General features: G+C 41.8%; 2 protein-coding genes across 3 annotated transcripts in view; one reads left to right on the forward strand and one right to left on the reverse strand.

Annotated features, from left to right (window-relative positions):
• Positions 1 to 19,556, forward strand: part of macrod2 (mono-ADP ribosylhydrolase 2) — a 410,263-nt gene that overhangs the window by 66,234 nt on the left and 324,473 nt on the right. The window lies entirely within an intron of this gene.
• On the reverse strand, positions 3,606 to 13,863 carry flrt3 (fibronectin leucine rich transmembrane 3). Its single transcript, XM_083987840.1, has 3 exons — positions 13,618 to 13,863; positions 7,628 to 8,340; positions 3,606 to 6,677 (listed from the first exon to the last, which is right to left on the reverse strand). Exon 3 carries the CDS (start codon positions 6,633 to 6,635, stop codon positions 4,683 to 4,685), a length of 1,953 nt encoding a protein of 650 aa, XP_083843966.1. The 5' UTR covers positions 6,636 to 6,677; positions 7,628 to 8,340; positions 13,618 to 13,863; the 3' UTR covers positions 3,606 to 4,682.

The following is a 19,556-nucleotide window of genomic DNA, read 5'->3' on the forward strand; positions in this document are numbered from 1 at the left end:
ATCAATCAGTATAATTATCTGTTTGTGCTAATTATGTGTGGACAGTATGCACTGGTTCACATGAATGCCCAAGTAATCACAACGGCTATAATATGTATAATTACACATAGCTGCAACACACTAGCACATGAAGCCTTGTGTCTGTATGTGCATGGGTCTCTTCAGATGCAATTGTGAATGTGTGTGAAGAGTTTAGGGATATATAAGAATAGCCAAATAACTGTCAGAGTTCTTGAGGATACCTCCTTGATCTATATTTCCCACACCTAGACTTCCACATGCAAGTTTAAATTGATAACAGAACATTTGAAGTATAAATGTAAAAAGGCAAAGAGGTTCAGATTGTGTGTGAGTGATCCGTACACACGATGCCAATGTATAAATATAAATAGCAAGTACTTCACATCAAGATCAACATCAGTAGGTACTTTACTTTTTTTTTTGCATCTCACTCACACCCACACCCACAAATATACACTTGATGCAAATGTTATGTCCTGGCAAACCTGCAGACTTTGTGGGAGGCCCTGAGCCTTGGTTTGGCGTCTGACCTCAGCACTGCTCTGCTCAGCATTTCGAAGCCATTAAATCATGGGTCTGTTTGATGTGCAAGCTGTGTGCAACAGGATGTGAGGGAGAGGGAACAGCAAGCTCCATTTTTATTAATGTTGAGTGTGTGGTTGTTTTTGGCATACTGGTCTATGTGTTGATGAAGCAAACTTTTCTTTTTACAAGAGTTGGAAAACAATGAGTTTGTATTCAATGTTAAACCCTCCCTTAGAACACAATGTTCAGTATAATAAGATGAATACATCTCCTTTGACTGCACATTATGACTAATTGCACCCTAGCCTCCATCTCACCTGAAAAAAGCAAAGAAAAAAATCAAATTGTCTCTCTCTTTATCAACTCATTGGCTTAACCTTATGCTGTGAGCCGGCTGTATGGTTCTGAGGGCAATTAAGCCATTAGCTAAACATCTGACCTTTTCTTCAAAGTGTTTTCCCCCATAATTTCTGCCGTTCCCTCAAAGAATGCTCTGTAATGAATGCCAGGGGGTTTCTCCTGAGCAGAGCATCCTCATGGTGGACAGGTTGCCTATCAGAGTCTCCGATAACTGGCTCTATTTTGCTGGCGCTGATATGCATCCGTTTTTCATCTCTTGAACTCCTTGAACTGAGTATGACCTGACTTCACTGACCTCTAATCAGTCAAAGGGTCACATGGCCTGTGCTTTTTTTGATTTAATGGTGCTGACGGAGAAAAACCGTGCCCAGCTACTGGCCACAATGAGGTCATCCAGGAGTGCTTTGATACGAGCATCTATAGGAATGCAAATGTGACCGGCTGCCTGACCAGTATATTACAATAGGAATAACAGCAGCCTGGGGCAGACAGTGCAGCTGCCCCCATTAGTTTTAATCTGTGGGTTACATAAAAGACAAACATAATTAGGTTCTGTGTGTGTCACACAGGAGACAAATGCTTGTAGCATCTTGTGTTGTTTAAAGACTTGTCTGACCCCAGTGAGAACATGAGAGTGATTAAGGAATTGTGTAAAGGGACTGATGGGTTAAGGGTCATGAGTGATAAGTGAGGTCACACAGGGTCTTCAGCAGTCTGGTTCATCAATTTTGCCTCATACTTGGGTCAGCCAAAATGCACAAAGCAGCTCCGTTTAATGTATTACTCTCAGTGAAAGTCACAACAATAGCATGCTCCTTTCAGCATTTAGCTAAACTATAATTTATCACACAAGTGAGAGAATATGTGAGAGCAGCATGCTCCTTTTCAGAGCTTTGAAGCGGTCAACATACTTCAATCACTACAATCCAATGTGAATAATTTACTTATTCCAAACGGCCAACAATGACACATAAAAGATCGTTCTCTCCTAAGAAATTAACACGATCTAATAGATACTGTATGTATCAAAAGTGATCTAATAGATAGACATAGATAGGCATGATCTAATAGATACTGTAAGTAACACTTGCAGTTACTGGTGTGGTGCTCATGAAGAAAAACATTTTTCAACCTCTCATAATTTTTCAGAGTCGAGAGAGATCTCTGCCTATTCATTCTCAACTCATCTGACTATATATATAAAAAAGTGTACAGCCTTTAGTTTAACTTACCTAAAACCACATAGTTGCACATTATATTGTTTCATTTATGTTTGTGTGTAAGTCCACCATGATAAATACAATCTCTTATGAGGATACTTTGCTCATGTCAACACAAAAGAAAAAAAAAATATATATATATATTTTTTTTTTTACCAATTTACCAGAATTTATAAACATTTCTCTTTCCTTTCCCCCTCAAGATTCTTTAATCAAATAAAATTAAAGCCAAACAGTAAAGAACAAAAAATAGTTGTCAGCCCTCATATGGAAACTATTACTATTCAGTATTCTAAAAGAAGATCTGCTGTTTACTTTAATTCCAAGTTAATGTGATATATATTTAGTGTTTGGTGCAGGGTTAGTGTATACTTAAGGTTTGGATCACTTGTGCAGCTTTTAGCGGCTCCCCTTACTGTAATTAAAGCTTTCACTGTGTTAAAAGCTTGTGGGTGTGTGAAAGTGGGTATGCAATATTTTTTTTGTGTGATCCATACTGAATTCTTTTATGTGCTTTTGTGTAGGAGTATGGTCAGTGCAAGAGTCTGAGTATCATCTGAAATGCATTAACTCTGTTAGCTTTCATGAGATATTCTGTTGGATGCATTTGTAAAATGGGGTAACAGGCTATTTCACTACTTTTGTATGTGTACCTTTTCATGGGCCCTTGCCTGACTGAAACCCAACCATGTCATTAAATGTGCCGCTTGGAGCCCAGAGCACTGTATATATACTCTGTCCTCTGCAGGGACGGGCATCCCCAGCAGGGTCTGTCTGTACCACCCTCCATATGGTGGCTCGTCATTAGTTTTCTGTTGCCCCTGGTGCCTGAGAGGTTCATCAAACCCTAGAGTCCAATCTCTCAACAGCCCCATTTCTACGCTACTGTGATATTTCTCTCTCTGGCCGATCGGATAAGTCACACATGGCTTCACCGCACGAAAGAACAACAGCAGCCCCAAGCAGATGTTGCTCCGCAGACTGCTCATGGAGTGGAAAACTGGGTTTCAAGAACAGTATCTGAGTTATTGTTAAAGAGTCTTGAAAGGGGAGTTGTGGTTTTAAGGCTATGAGCTACAGCCTTAGAGTTTAGATTTTTGAAAAGGATAAATATGCAATAGGTTATATTTTCATCTCCAAGCATGTTTTTAGATTGTGTGCCTAGACAGTAATTTGAGATATGAGTGAATAAAACACGCTGCCTGTAGCCGTCTCTTTTACTCCAGGGCAGTTCACATTTGTGCAAAGATAAAATTCTCTTGAGTAGCAAAAACTAAATTGAGCAATGACAGCAAAGCATGATGGGATGATAGTAATTGAAAGGAACAATAGACGTATAATTTTGCATTGGGTAAGAAAGAGCAAAACTATTTTTGTCCACTTTTATTCTGTAATATGACCAATATTTTCATATTCAAGTGTGTATGAAAAAAAGTCACTGGTTTCTTAAAAAGCTAAATACAATAAGCATTGGATCAAGGCACATACAAGACTGGCCAAAGGGCATACAATGCACTTTGGTTTTCAATTGTAAAGAACAGTTAACTTCAAATTGTGGCAACATAAAAGTGTGTTCATTTGAAAAATAATACAAAATAATACTCATTAACAAGGAGTTGCTGATCCTCTGGTAAGTCTAATGAAAGCCAACATGTTTTGTCTTTTTGGCCTGGTGACTAGAATGACGTATGGTACATGGTACTAAAGAATGCCGCCATTGTCATTTGGCCTTTGTTGGCTTGTACAAATAGAGATAGTGGGGGGTCCTCTGTGTCAGCCTGTCCAGTCTTCTTTTTTTGAGGAGCAGAGAACTCCTTCAGGTTGGTGTGCTTTATCTGCCCTGTGCTGTGGCCTACGCTCCTATCGTAACACTGGAACCTTGCTTGGGCTGTTTTACTGTGTTTCTCCTTGCAAACAGAAAAAAATCACACACTGAACAAAGCAGAGAAATAAAGCATGGCACCTCATCTTTAGTTATTTGTAATCAATACCAGGTGAATACGAGCAAGGCTCTTGGTCTGTACTGCAGTATGTGGAGACAGCTACCGACTTCTCAGTCTTTTAGAGGGCAACATGCCTGCTTTGCAAATTAGTGGATCAACTGTGCCTTAGTTTATGTCACGTCTTTTTTTTTGCCTTTTTGTTTTTCAGACGGCCACAAAGTTAAAAGAATGACCTGTGCTTATACTACAAGGTTTTCTAAAGTCTGATTGTTCAACACAGCAATGAAAACCCACTTTCACAGTTGACAAGTCATCATATCTCAGTAGAACACAGAGTTTCTTTTAGTTGGTCGATAACCTTAAGCAAAGGAAATACAGTACAAATTACTACAAATCCCTAAAATATAGAATTGCAGTTAGTTACAATACCCACTGATGATTCAGTGATGGCCTGCAACTGGAACGTTCTCCGTCTTCATAAAATGTCCTTAAATATAAATTATATGGCAAATGTACAGAACATTGCTTCCTTAGTCTTATAGATCCAGTGTTTTGTGAAAGTCTTGCCACTCTGTATAAGTAATGCACTCATCATGAATGTCCATGCGAAATATCATGAATGGGAATGGTCTGAATCTGGTATTCCACTGTCTCTGTAGCTCCTGTTGTTAATACTGTTCTCGCTATGTGGGCTTTTGTATAAACTCAGGCCATTAGGTGGGAAAATTGTGTGTATCATAAACTCCTCCTTGGTCACAGGCAGGTGATTTATAGGTATCATCTGAAAAGAAGTCTCTCGTATTTCGAGGATAGAGGTGTCCTTCTTAGTGCCAGCCTCAGCATAGTCATCCTTTCTCCGACGTCCCTTGTTGTAGGTGCAGTTCCTCGAAAACAGTGACCCGTTCCTGTGAACATACCAGCACACCAGTGCCAACATGATTATTGCTAAGAGAGCCACAGCCCCTCCGATTATAGCAGCCAAAGGCAGACTAGAATTTTTGTAAGGCTCTTTCTCCTGCTCTCTGTTTAAAGTTGTAGTTGGGTTGTATGATTTGTGAGAACCAGTCTCTGTCTCTATGCACACGGGGGTCTCATCTGACAGGTAAATGTTGCTGGTCTCCATGGGAACCATGCATATCCTGTAGGAAGATTCTGGCTCCAGAGCCGTGAGCAGGTACTCCTTCCTCTCTCCCTGCACAATGGTTTCAGTGATGGAACCAAAGGCAGGGCTGTGTCCCAGCTTTAGCCAGCTAAGCCGCAGGGCAGTCATGGGTTGTGACACCCTCCATGATATGTGTATTGCATCTGCGCTACTTGACTTCACACTGATGGTGATAATCTTTCTGCCTGAAGAGGTGGTAGTGCTATGGTAATTTTTACCAAAGTCAGGCCCTTTTACTATAGGCCTTTTAGTCACAAACAAGGGCCACTGGGGCTGTGTGGGGCGCAAAGTGTTGGAGACTGTGCTTGTCTCATGTGTGGGGATGAGTTCTGAATCTGAGCAGCCAAACATGTCTGTAGTCAGGTCTTTAATTGCCATGCCTTTCACCTTATCAGGACCCTGGCACATGAAGCCGCGTACATTCACCTTAGAAGGCAACGACCGCAACCAGTCACGCACCCATTTCATCCTGCAAGTGCATTGCCAGGGGTTGTTGCGTAGCAGGAGCTGTGTAAGATTGTCCAGGTCTTCAAATACACCCTGTGGGAGGCTGCTCAGGTTGTTACCAGACAGGTCCAGGCGATACAACTGCCTAAGGAAGGCAAAAGCCCCTGGTGGGACCCGATTAATGTGATTATCTTGTAGGTGCAGCTTTTCCAAACTGGTGCCTGGCAAGTTGGCTGGCGGCGATGTCAGGGAGTTCCTCACTAGTGAGAGCTCAGTCAAGTTGATTAGGTTTATGAAAGCCATCTCCCCAATCCCACGGTTGTTCAGCAGGTTACCATCCAGGATTAGTCGCTTTAGGTTGATGAGATCTTGCAGTGACTGTTCTGAGATGGAGGAGATGCGGTTGTCATCAAAGCGCAGCTCCTCAATGCTCATGGGTAGGCCTGAAGGGATGGTGCTTAGGTGGTTTCTGGAGAGGAAAAGCAGTCTGAGGTGATTACTGTCTCTGAATGCCCCCTCCTCGATGCTGACTGCTGATACAGAGTTATCATCAAGATGCAGCTCCTCAATGAAGGGAATTTGAGCTAAAGAGGAATGAGTAATCATCCGAACGTTGTTCTCCTGAAGGTGGAGCTCTTTTAGCCCAAGAGGAAGGTTGGTAGGGAACTCATCCAGATTGTTGCAGTAAAGGTAGATCTTCTCCACATAGATGAGCCTGCCGAGCTCTGCAGGAATGCCGGAGCTCTTAATGCGATTGTTTTGCAGAAAGAGAACTGTAGCATCCTGGGGCATACCAGTAGGGATGGAAGTCAGGCCACGGTCATTACAGTAGATGAAGGTCCCATCACAGCGGCAGGCTGAGGGACAGGAGGCGGAGGTCACCAGGGGGTTAGCAAGACCAAGCAAGAGCCCAACCCTGATGAGGAAGAGGATAAAGATCTTGCACTGATGCACCATCTTGAAGCTGTGTCGTCTGGCAGTCTAATCACTCAAGAGGCCCTGGGGAGAAGACAGAAGGGTACATTTAATACACAAGACCTTTAAAGGAGAGCCAAATTCTTGTTCTCACAATTTCTGGGTGTTTAGAATGCTGCCTGCTATAACTCCTGAAAGAATTTATTTCATATTTCTCCAATAAATTGATAAGAATTGATCTTTTGGATTACGAGACAGTTGTTTATTAAGATAAACTGCTTGGCTTCCGAGGTAGCTTTACATCATCTAAAGGTTTATAGATGTCCTGCGCTTATAAGTTTAAAAACGAACCTGCATTTGATAAGGATTTTCTTCAGCTTCTAAAAACTGTGACTTGAATCTCTGTGCGTTTAGGCACTGACTTGTGAAATATAATAACATTCCCTGGTTGTTTTACACATTTCTGTACCCAGAGACTGCCTTTCATCACGACAGACCAGGAGGGTGAACAAAGTCAGGCTTTGTCGATGAACTGTTGTGGAACTGACATGCTCCTAAATCCTTTTGGATTATTTCCTGTGCCTTTTTACCATTCAAATATTTGGCTTTAACTGGCTTCTTACAAGATAGGATAGAAATATTTCACAGAAAAAGGGTTGATAAAGTCTTAAGCGTATTAAGATGCAAGAAGGACATGTTTCTGTGAGTCATTTATCTGAGTGTATCGAATGAAATTTGTGCGTTCAATGTTGTACTTTTTAAATGTTTTACATTTAGAACATTTAGAAGAAGATACTGAATTTCATTTTTTTCACAAACATACAGCCAGTAGCCTTCAAATGAAAACAGAAGGTGCCAACTGGTCGTCTGTCTCATTCTTCACTATCAGTGTGTAGTTCCCCTTTAATCAGGCTAATACTGATTTATTGCTTTAATTATGCATTCCTGCCATGACCTCTTCCTGCACGTCTCATTAGAGATTGTGGTCTGGTCAGCGAAGTGAAAAGAAGCAAAGCCATCCGTATTTGTCATACCTGATTTATACGACGTGGTAAATCCTTTCCAGCCACCAAAAATCCAATCAAGATTTCCTCTTGAATATGCTCTTATCCTGTCTGAAAGGAAAAGTTTGTCCAAGGGGGTTCTAGTGATATCCTGACCTGGTCAGTGTTTGCTGAGCTGATCCTTGTTTGGACGATGACCTCCTCTGTGTTGTCAGAGGCTCATGCTTTCAATGCCTTTACCATGGCAGATAAGCCTGTAGAAAAAGCATCCCCTCTCACTGACAAAGCATGCCCTCTCAGGTAATATTAAAAATCCTAATGGGTGTTGAAATTGTCAAGCTCAACAGCCATAACCGCAAATTAGATTTTTTGGTTGTTGTATAGTGATCCGTGTGAGGACGGGCTGAGCTTTATCAAAGGCTCTGCAATCAGGCCCGACAGGCATGATGAGTTGACACAAAGCTGGTCTGAGCCATGCCAATCCCCTGTGCCACAGGCTCAATCCAGGCCTGTTCACTCGTGTACTCCAGGTCTACAGGTAACCCAGAATCCTTTGCTCCCTCGTCGAGGCTGTATACACATTAATCCAGGGCTTTGGTCCCCTTTCCTGAAGCAGATAACCAGTGTTCTCTTCTCTTCGAAGGGGCAAAACAGGGCAAGGTGCTTATCCTTCTGGGCCCAGACTCCTTCACACATCTGCAGCTTGACTCATACTGCGCCCTCCACACACCTGGGATCGTGTTCTGAAAAATAAGCAGAGACAAACATATTTAGTGCCCAAATTCAGCTATTACAATATCATGACTAAGTAACAATACGGCAATGTCTCAAGTTCAGTAGCAGTTATTTATTTTACATTCAGATCACTACCAGGTGTAATTGTGAAATTAAATTTATTTTATTATAAGACTTGATTTCTGGAGAAATCAATAAGTCTAGGAATGTTTTATACTGAACTTTGACTTCTATTACATTGTGAATACCTATTTTGAAATGCCCTTTCTTTGAGGCTCTGATTTAGCCTGTTGACCTTTTGCAGCCCGTTACTTTAATAGGCCACGTTTCTTTTCTATGGTGATACAAGAAAGAATGTCTTTGCATACGAAAGACAACAGTGATATAGGCCCCAACACAATGGCTGAGGGTGGAGCCCCTATGCCCTTCTCTGTCCAGTTCACAGCTTAGCTGAGCCTTCGGCGTTTTACAAGAGAACTAGTTCTGCGATTTAAAAAAAAAAATGCTGTCTGTGCTGGTTTTAAAATGGGGCCTTTCCAGATTCCACATGCGAGAGGAAAAACAGATCCAGTTGGTACTTAGTGAATTGTTCACATTGTTGTAAAAAAACAAATTACAAATGAGGACCATTTGAATTGCGTATGGAGGAGAAGACTATTGCATACATCTGCCACTCCCAACTCCTCTTTGTGACCCCTAACCCCAACCCCAGCCTCTCTTACACCCTGACAGCTACTTCTGTTTGTAAAAATAGAATTTCCTTTGCGTAACAAAATGTTATGTTTCCTCTTACAGCACAATAGCTTTGTGTTCTTATATGTAACCAGCCATGTGACCTGCTGGCAGCCACGGAGTGCTGTAAAACATGGAAAGGTAAATTAGGAACAAAGGGCCCAGCCATTTAACAGTTGTAGTCCATGACAAGGCGAAGATTAGGGAATTGAGAGGCTTGTAACTCGATTACAACTCCTGAGATGCTGTCTAATAATAACGCCCCCCCTCCTTTCTCTTCCATCTAAACACGGGCCCTCGGTCCAGTATTACATTAGTAGTAGATTAGAGTCTGGGGAAAAAGCACCAGATGTGACCTCTACCAACTTCTGGAATAAAGGAGTCTGACAAGGGAAAAAAGGATGAAATTCAGTAATGGAGTTTTATAAAATGGCAGAATGATGGAGGGATATGTGCTATCTGTCTGTTGGAATGAACTTTTAATGCAGCACTTAGTCAAGCTATTTCAATTTTAAATAGCCCCTTTCACCTCATTTTGTAAAGTTCTCCATCCTCTGAATATTGTTAAGTATGTAGTCTTGATTTGAATCCCCGAGTTCTTAACATTACATAAAAGAAGGTAATTGTCTCTGCATTTCTGTCTTAACATGAAAACCCAGTGAGAACTATCTGTGTTCAGAGTAACAAGCTTTAAATGTTGGCGAGAGTGTTTTTTTTCATAAATGGGCCCATATATGATCAGTTGCAACAGTTCTGGTCAGTCCCTCTATCACCTGCTGAAAGGCCAGACTCTGTATGTGTTCTGTAAAAGGAGCCAAGTACATGGTTATTCATTTATGAACGCTTATGTAAATATAGGCAGAACAAAAAGTGTAGCATATTGTGTCATTGGCTTCAGTGTGTTTGTTATATTGTAGATGATTTATCAGAAGTCTGCTTTGAACTAAGCACATCTTGCGTATTTTATGAGGAGCACAGTCGGCATAGATGCTTTGCTACTTTTTTTCTCCTTTTCTTTTTCCACGCTCATTGGATTTCAGGAGAGTGGCCCCTCTCTATTGTTTGCTACAAGGCAAGCATGTGGACCTTGAAGCCTCAGCAGAGGGGGTTTAGGTATTAAAATGTTTTTATTCAGGCAATTTAGAAATCCCTCTACTTAACACAGTTCATTTTTGCAAGATTTATCTATTGCATTTACAAATATTAGGTACTCATGCAAACCTACAAACGCGTACATACTATGTTCATGTGCACACCATCATTTTGAGAGCAGCAGGGGCCGAGTTAAACATTTTTAGTGATGGATGTCTTTCTCCATCGTTCTAATAAGCTCCGCTGGCCAGACAGGAGATTTCTTTAGCAGTCAAAGTGGCTTCTGCTTCATTTAATCTGAACTGGCAAAGTTAAATTGAGCATCCTGGTAAAATTGTGTGTGTGTGTGTACAGCTTGTTACCTTTCAGTGGAGAGCGTGGGAGGCTCACACAAAGCTGGACACCGATAGCCATTGTGCGTTCAACACGCATAAATGCACATTTAGTCAGCAATAACAGAGCCTAAGACTTTGTGCCCCCTAGTCATACACTGCACGAGAGAGGCTTTGGAAAATCTCAAATAGAAACAATTTCATGCCTGTCAAGTATTGCAGATTATAATGACTTTTAGTTCCGTAAATACAGAATAATATTACATGGGCTGCATTTAGGGGGAAAGAGCTGTAGAAGTAGTAATGGCTGACTGTTAAATTATTCATGAGCCTTGAATTAATTTTGAACCACAGTAGAGTTCTCCATTGGGAAATCAATGCTGTTTGTATCTGCTGTTGATTATTCCTTCAAATTTGTAATATAGTTTTTGAATTGTGATTGATTGCACACAACATAGTTGTTGTGTCTTTTATTTTTCCATATTTTGGTACATTTTTTGTTTGCCATTGCACAATCTGCAGGGTTTTAACAAAACACTCAAATCTGACCTGTTTACAGTTGTAGGATCAGCTAGATAAGTGGACTTAACTAACCTGATACGGAAGCAAAAACGAGTGTCTCTGTAATTTTTCTATTTCGATTTTTTTTTTGTTACATGTTTTTTCTGCTCTTAACTGAGGTGAGCTTTTGTAATTTTCTTGTGCTCTGAAAACTTGTGTCTGCCATTCATTCACATGTAAGTAAGTTGTATGTCAGGCCACCAGGCAGCGGCCTGCTGTGGTGCTGACACACAATGGAACATTCATGGTCACATCTGACTTGACACGAACACAGAACACGTTTCAGGCAAATAGAAAATGGTCAAAAATCTCTCATACTTTCACAGATTTGGTATGTGGCCCCCTGGCACTGTCTTTAGATGGACTGAACGGATGATACATTTGCTGGCCCATTAAGAACATAGAGAGGCCTGGGACAGACGGGGTCTCTCTTTTGTAACGGCCTGAAAGGAGAGATCTGTAGCAGCTGCAGTGGTTTTTCCCCACATGGGGGTGGTAGGCACTACAGATTTTTCCTGAGTCATATCGCTTGCAAAGGTTTTTCCTGCAGTGTTTATGCTTTGCAGCCATGTTTACACCTTTACTTTTAGTAACCACTCCTAAATAAATTTTCTGTCAAAGCATAGATGATTTAAAAAAAAAAGAGAAAAAGATACTGGTTTATGGCTAAATAAAATGAACTGAAGTGAAATAGGCCTCGTCAAAGTACAGTGTTGAATCTGAAAAGTGTCTTGGTAATGATGAATGTCTTATTATTGCCTTTTTCCTCACATGTCACTCATTTTATGCTTCACTGTTTCTGCCAGCAGAAGATTCTGTCTGTAGTGACCTGGTTAGTTGTTAATCTGCAATGTGAATTCCCTCTGAAAGCAATTGACTGGGGACTTGTGCCTCAGGCAGTCATCAGTGAAGACAATTGGGTCTGTCCTCATGTCTGCCATGTTTAACAGGCTATTTATTTTTTTTGTCTCTCAAACATACTGAGCAACGAGCACTGACCAGGTTCGCCTCTACTAAACATAATTTACTGAAATCCAGCTGTAGGCTGTGTGTATCAGTCATTGTTTAAAGCCTGGATGACCCTATCATCTCATGGAGATAACTGGCTGTGGTGAATTGGATTAAAAACAGTCACTGGCCTTGTGTTGCCACCAAAACACACAGCTTAAATACAGTGCGTGAGTACTGCAAGGCCCAATTTGTTGCACTGATCTAAAGGGATAAATATCTGGTCTGTGTGGAGAGAAACGAACACGAAGACTTTGATTCATGCGCATCGCAGATTTACACTGGAGTGGAGCTCCTAAATGAGGAGAAAGTATTATTTTAATATAAGCGGCGTTTATTTCTGGAGGCTTATTAACACGACAGTCACAACGGGGCTGCAACTGCAGACTAATGTCAGATATTTGTTTGAGGCTGCTGTGGTAACGTAGGATACAGTAGGCTATGTCGTGTTACGTGAAATGAGCCGCTGCTTGTGTGCGAACTGGTGCATGTCAAACTTCGATGGATTTTATTTAGTGCATTTTGGGGGGACCTTCATGACTGCGCCCCTGCAGCAAATAGCTCCCACATCGTTTGGTGTTGTTTTTTGTTTTTTTGTTTTTATTCTCAGGGTTGACGTCCGTGTGATCGAAAGACGAGCTTACAGTCGCACACAGTCAATTTCATTGTGGTAGGACATGCATAGGAGCTGTGGGCTGCGAGCAGTGCAGACAGTGACGCTGGAGGAGACGCATTTAGCGGAGTTTCTCCAGCTGCCCCTTCATGTCCAACTCCGCGGGATCTGCGCTGCAATTTCAGCTGCACGCCGGGGTGTCTTCTCAGGCTGCGACACCGAGACTAAATCACACAGTCCCCTAATCCTATCAAGTCTGCGTATTTACATCAGTTTATTTTCCCACTGCTTTAAGAATATCGAAAGCTGAATTGAGGCACGAGGAGATTTGAAACGTCCCTGTTGCTCTCTGAGTGCTTTCACATGTGTTTTGACATGAAACTACTGAGCCAGAATATGAATGTGACCGAGAAGGAAATTGAACGTGTGGCCAAGAGAGCTTCATCTCTACGGACAAGAGTGGGAAAACGGCGGAGGGAAAACAGATCTGGTGTTTGTGGTCTCTGTTAGACACACGCAGAATAACGAGGGAGTCAGCAGAGGATCGAGGCAGCAAGTTGGAGACACGAGAGATGCTTGAGATAACGAGACGGATGAGCAGTCTCTTTTGGTCAGATTTTCATCTGTCCGGTTGAGCAGAATGATTTGCCTCGCATAAACTCGGGGTAGAGCTGAATTTGGCTATTCGACAGGGAAAGTGCACTGACGGGCTCTGCGTTACTGCCGCTCAAAGCGTCTCTAACCCTGCGAGACTACCACCTCACAGAAAGTCCAATTTTTCGGCTGGGCCAAGTGATTGAAATTAAAGAAAGGGAAAACACGGTAACTAATTACAAGCAACTCCTGAGGATTCCTCATGACTTTAAATTCCTTCTGCCAGTAAGAAGATCCAAAAAGATGAAAAAGATGCATTCCCAACGGGAGTGTACCAGGAAAAACACACTTACCTCTATAATCAACCAAAAAAAAAAAAAAAAAAGGAAAGTAACAGGTATCCTCTTAAAGTGGGGTTCACAACGGGGATAAAAAATAATAATCCAATCCAGGCTATGAGGATTTAAATTCAGATCCAAAAAAAAGCTCCTCTCACTCACTAGGTTAGAGCTATTAAGAGTTTATCTGTAGCAGCACTGCTGTGTTTGCTGGTGACCCCCCCTCAAACACACACACGCAATCTGTAGGCTGTGGAAGGACATAGGTGCACGGGTAGATCTCAATACAAATGTGGAGTTGTGTTTGCCTCTAGCTTTGCTTCAATAGAGCACTGATGTCATCTGGAGGAGGGGTCTCTCTCTCTCTCTCTCTCTCTCTCTCTCTCTCTCTCTCTCTCTCTCTCTCTCTCTCTCTCTCTCTCTGTTTGGGAGATGCACAGGGAAGTTGCAGTGTTAAATGGATACACTAGGGGGAGTGGAGGAAAGGAGAAGGGCACTCACATCCTTGTCAGATGTGTGCACTTAAGATGAGTGAGTAGTCACTGTATGGGAAGCAATGCTCAGTGGCAGAAAAAGAGAGAGTGGACAAAAAGTGGAAATGTACAGTGTGTTTGTGCATGTTGGCGAGGGAGAGGGACATGCAGCGTTTTACATGGAATGTTTTCTTTAAGGCGTTGTGTTGGTGTTGTTAGCTATTATCATTTGCATATTTGTTTGAGATGAGTCAGAATAATTTATAATTTGGGTTTTGCATCAGGGGCTTTATTATATGTTGTGATTTATCAGCTATCTAAGTCGCAGGTGGTCTTTTTATATACACTGAATAATTTTTCCTTTCTGAGAGGAAGATTGAAACTCAGTGTTTAACAGTCGTCAAGTCAACCAAAGCCGCTTTCTGTGAAATTTTGACATTAAGTTTGCCTTTTCTTTTGTGTGAAGTATGTACCACGCAGTCTCTCTAACAGGTAATTAATGTTTGATCATGTTGTCGCGGTGCTAATTCCTGAATATATTTCTCTGAGTGTCTATATAGATGCAGCGTGTGTCTGTTTATTGATTCATGACAGACATGTGAGTGACTCTGACATACCTCAACCCCACTGACTTTTGCCCCTCCTGCTTTCTGTTTGGCCCTCTCTGGTTCCATGTTTAAATGAAGCCAAACAGTGGGTTTGCTCCCTACCAGACCTAAAGCAACAGTGAGTCACCCTGTTAGTGAAAGAGTTGTACAGCAGATATGACCCAGCCGACACTCTCCTGCTCTGCGTCATCTCCAGTGTCTCCCCCTCTGGCTACCTGACAGGGCAGACACCACAGCCTGCTGCACTGAGCTGCAGTGGAGCAGCTCTGTTTATCTGCTGCTGACTATCAGCTTCCTGTTGATGCCAGTGGGTCAGTGATCAGAGCTGTGTGACGTATGCAGCTGTCTGTGTAATGTGGACACTTTTCTCTTACATGTCATTCACTATTGCCCATACTACTTCTTGTTATGCTCCTCTGTTAAGAATGCCTGGAGGGTGTGCATTCATTTTTCAGTAAACAAGCAGGTTCACTGAAGAAGTATTATTCACTTGTTCTGAGGTTGGTAAAATATCCAGCCGAAATGTATCGTATTTTCTGTTTTAGGAGAGCAGCTGCTCTGCAATAATTAATGATAGTAAAAGAAGCAACACTTTTTGTCAATAAACTACAGTGGCCAGGAAGGAAGTGTTCATTTGTGGATGAATTTGTCTTAGAATAGTCACATTGTCATCTAGCCTAAGTTACATTCATGAAAAGATAATTTTAATAACACACCAATCACTGTGCTTTTCTTGTTCATATTTGAATTATAATTTAAACATTCACAGTGTATGCAGGAAAAAATATGTAAAACCCTCGGTGAATGGCATTAACAAAAGCTAATTGGAGTCAGGAGTTATCAAACTTGGAGTCCAACCAAGGAAACCAGATTGGAGGTGTGGGTTAGAGCTACTCTGACTTATAAGAAATACTTAAGCATTTTGAGTTTGCTGTTCACAAGAAACATCTGCTCAAATAAAATATGCCTTGCAAATGAAAGATCTCACAAGACTAGTGGCTAAGAACTGTTGATTTGCATAAAACTGAGAGGGTAACAAAGTCATCTCATTGAGTTTAGATATTCATCAGACTACAGTTACACAGAAACAGTATTTATATGGGATGATTTAGTTCTATGGCTACTCCACCTAGCATTAGGTGACCAGTGAAGATGACCACAAAGAACCAGAGTGACCACTAAAGGCTCAAAAGAATCATTGGGGCTTGTTAAAATCTGTGTTGATAAATGTGTTTGTAATTCACAAATCGTGGTGCATGGTTGCATGGAGTATGTTGTCCTGCCATGGACACCACAGAGAAAAAAAACGTTGCTGAATCTCCAAGAGCAACTCAACACTTATAGGGAAATGTTTTAAGTGACAAAACCAAGGGTGAATATTTTGGGGAGAGCAGGCAGTATGTGTTGTAAAAACAGTGCTAGATACCAATATGAAAACAAAATCCCGAAGGTGAAGCAGGCCGGAGAGAGCATCATGATTTGGGCTTTGCTGCCTTTGGGCCTGTACAGCTCACTGCCATCAAAGGGAAGATTAGTTCTCAAGTTTATCAAGGTCTCTTACAGGATAATGTCAAGGTCCACCTGCTGAAGTTCAGTAGATGCTGGATGGTGCAGCAGTAAAAAGACTAAACTTCAAAGTGAATCTACTACAGAATGACTTCAGACAAAGAAAATGAGTTGGATAGGCCCAGTCAGAGTCCACACCTTAATCCAGAAGAGATGCTGTGGAGTGACCCGAAAGCTGCTTGTACCAGACATCCTAAGAATATGTCTGATCTGAAGCTGCTCTCTAGGGTTCAAAGTGGTTCAAAATTACTCCTGAAGATGGTGCAGGGCTGACCAGCAGCCACTGCAGCTTTGAGGTTTTGGGAGCCAGGTGGTTCAATCCAAGATGTCACTTTTCCCATCAGCACTGTGAATGTTTAATGGTTGTATTCAATCAAGACACAGTTAAAATTGTTTGCGTGATATAAGAGATGCTGTGTTTAGCATTAGTAACCCAATAAAATTTGACTGAATGGTAAAGCCGGACGACAAATGACCCAGTCTACAGAGTGATATGATTTAGCTTGGTCTTTATACATCTAACCTGCTGACATACAAACAGCACTTATCATTTAATAGCCTTTATTTCTCAACTCTGTTCTGTTATCGCATGCTCATCAGCTGACGTAGACCTTTGGTCCAAGCAATTGTTATGGCCTGATAATGTTGTATACTATGCAAGAGAGACTGAGTTTGAGAGTAGCTGACCACTGCTGACATCTCACACTCAGTTATTTTTCCAGGACAGAATGTGGTCCAACTCCAGCCTCAACTCATCAGCACGGTTAAACCACAATTGTCATCTCAACTGGAGTGTCTAATTGAACAGACACTTAAGCTTAGAGCATCTGCCAAAACTACTTAGACCTCCAGTGGGGTTTTCAGATTTGTTTGCTTTCCAGCTGGAGTGACTCTCACTTTTGTTTGAAATCCAATGGCTTTCTGAGACAAATATATGTTAGTTCCCTGGCAAACCAGTCTGAAATAACATTTCTATTGTACTGCAAGTTTTTCAATGAGGCTTAATATATTGCTAGTGTGTTAATGAGCTTAACTAGCTTGTCGTATTAGGCCAGGTGTTGTATACCAAAGACTGCAAGGTGAGAAGAGGTCAATCTTGGACATCCTGACTTGATCCTTGTCTTCTCTCCAGAGAAACAGAGCAGAAAAACCTGTGCCTGACCTCGCTGTGGCTTCCTTTCCTAAATCAACTGCAGACACATCTGTCAGCGGCTGCTGATTGACCCTCTCTCAGACATACAAAGAGCCCCACTGGAGGACAACGGTGTTAGGTTTCTGTTATCTCAAGACCAGGGAAAATCTGTTGCCCTGTTCATCTTTTGTTCCAAGGGATAGGTGCGCTCCTTTGCCAAGGATGCACTCCAGTCTGTCTGGCCAATTTCACTGTGACAACAGACAACAGACAGGTTGTTTCCTACTCTGTTGTGTGTGTTTTGCAAAGAAGGACAGCACAGCTAAATATATTAAGCCACTTGATTTTGCTAAGTGCTGGCTAAAGTGCCTTTTGGCTCTGGTGGCAACAAAACAACTGTTAAGTGTGCACTTGGTCTTGTTCAATATCAGACTCTCCTGTGCCCAGTTTTTGGTCTCTCATGACAGACATTCGACCAGATAATTGATTTATTTCTTTGCTCTTGCTGTGGTCAATAGATGTGGCTTACAGTTGGCAGACTGTGCGCCCTACTTTCTCAACTGTTTGCCAAAACACATGGACCCAGTCCGATTGTTACTATGTAAGCTAGGTGTTACGGATACTATTTTATCTTGCTCAATTTTCCGTTTATCTGTCACTTAAGATTAGTGTGCGCTCACTGAAAAGCCGTGAAATACAATAGGCCCCAAAAATGCTCAGGGGCTCACAGGGGAAAAATGGAGTCTGATTTCCTCTCATGTCTCCTTCCTAGCTCTGACTGGAATTCATTATTGATAGATTCTCCGTGTTCTTAACCAATGCCAAATTAAGGGGAACATGTAAAAGGCTCCTGCCAAAATCCCTGCTTTGTTTTTCATTTACCTTCTGCTTTATTTGCATATTCATCCTCTACAGGCAATCGGCAGCGATCTTTGCTGTGGGCCTTTCATCTCCGCTCTGCCATCCTGACAGGCAGCTTTTCAGTATCACAACAGTTTAACTAACTAGGATTTGTGGATGAGAGATGCTGTTGCTTATGCTGGATATTCACATTTTTGATTTGCAGAGGATGTAATGTGTTTGACAGGGAGAGAAAGACGGTTTTTAGAAACAACATAAAACAGTGATTGGGAAAATATGTCGCCGGATGATGGATTTCATTAGAGTAGGTTTGCATAAATGTAAATGCAGGAAGGCAGCATGGTATTGCCTAAAATGGAAGGCTTTGACTGATGATCGCTGATCTATTCACTATCCATATGAATGCAGATGCCAGTTTCATGAAGCATGGTCTTGCTAGAGGCACGGTTGCTGCAAGGCCATGCAGTAAGGTACTAGTCTTTTCTGATGCAGATCCCAGATGTTGAGGGATAAGTTGACCCTATTCGTCTCCTGGGACTAGGGTGCAGCCCAGAGAAAGAAAAGAGCCAACAACAACAGAGACTAAAGGGGCCGACATCCTGCTGCTTAGGCAAGCCGAGGGGCCTCGGTCAGTAGTCATTTAGGCCGTGTGTTTGTGGAAGAATGACAAGCCATGCAAATAGCTCCGTCGGCTGTTTTTCCCCTTGTCTTTTGTTTTCTTTGGTTGTTTTTGTGGTTGCTGTTGTGTTGTCTGTAGAGACAGAGGAACTCAGGGATGAGCGAGTTCCATAAAAAAGGTAGAGGGGGGTGGGAGCTGACTTGTCAACCTTAGGACCTCCCATAGGTTAATGACGCAAAACACAATGCTCTGTGATCAGATTAGATAGAGCACTCTCCCCCTACTGCACTAATCAGCACAATAAAGAAGATAAAAGATAGAATTACCATACAGTGTTTTCACAGTCCAGCATACATCTCTAATGTAGCTAATTTAAGTCCCTCTTTCTTGCTTTGTTACCGGTTTACTATTCCTACACTAAATCTGTAATTAGCCAACTTAGCATCCTTTCTCCAGCCAGTTAAATGGTTGCATTTATCTCTACAATAGACTCAACATGCTTGTGTAAGCATCGGCAGAACCTTTAAGACAAATATGCTGCTTTCTGATTCCTTAACTCAGCCGCAAATTCCTTCACTATATGGGTGAATAAGGTCCTTTAGTTCTTTGAGATCAGGAGTTTGAGTGTCTTGTGAAAAGGTCAGTCAGGGTTTAATGCTTAAAGGAGAGGAAGTTGGGGCTAATGTTATCTCATG

This window comes from Trachurus trachurus (assembly GCF_905171665.1).
Source record: "Trachurus trachurus genome assembly, chromosome: 15".
Taxonomy (NCBI): Eukaryota; Metazoa; Chordata; class Actinopteri; order Carangiformes; family Carangidae; genus Trachurus; species Trachurus trachurus.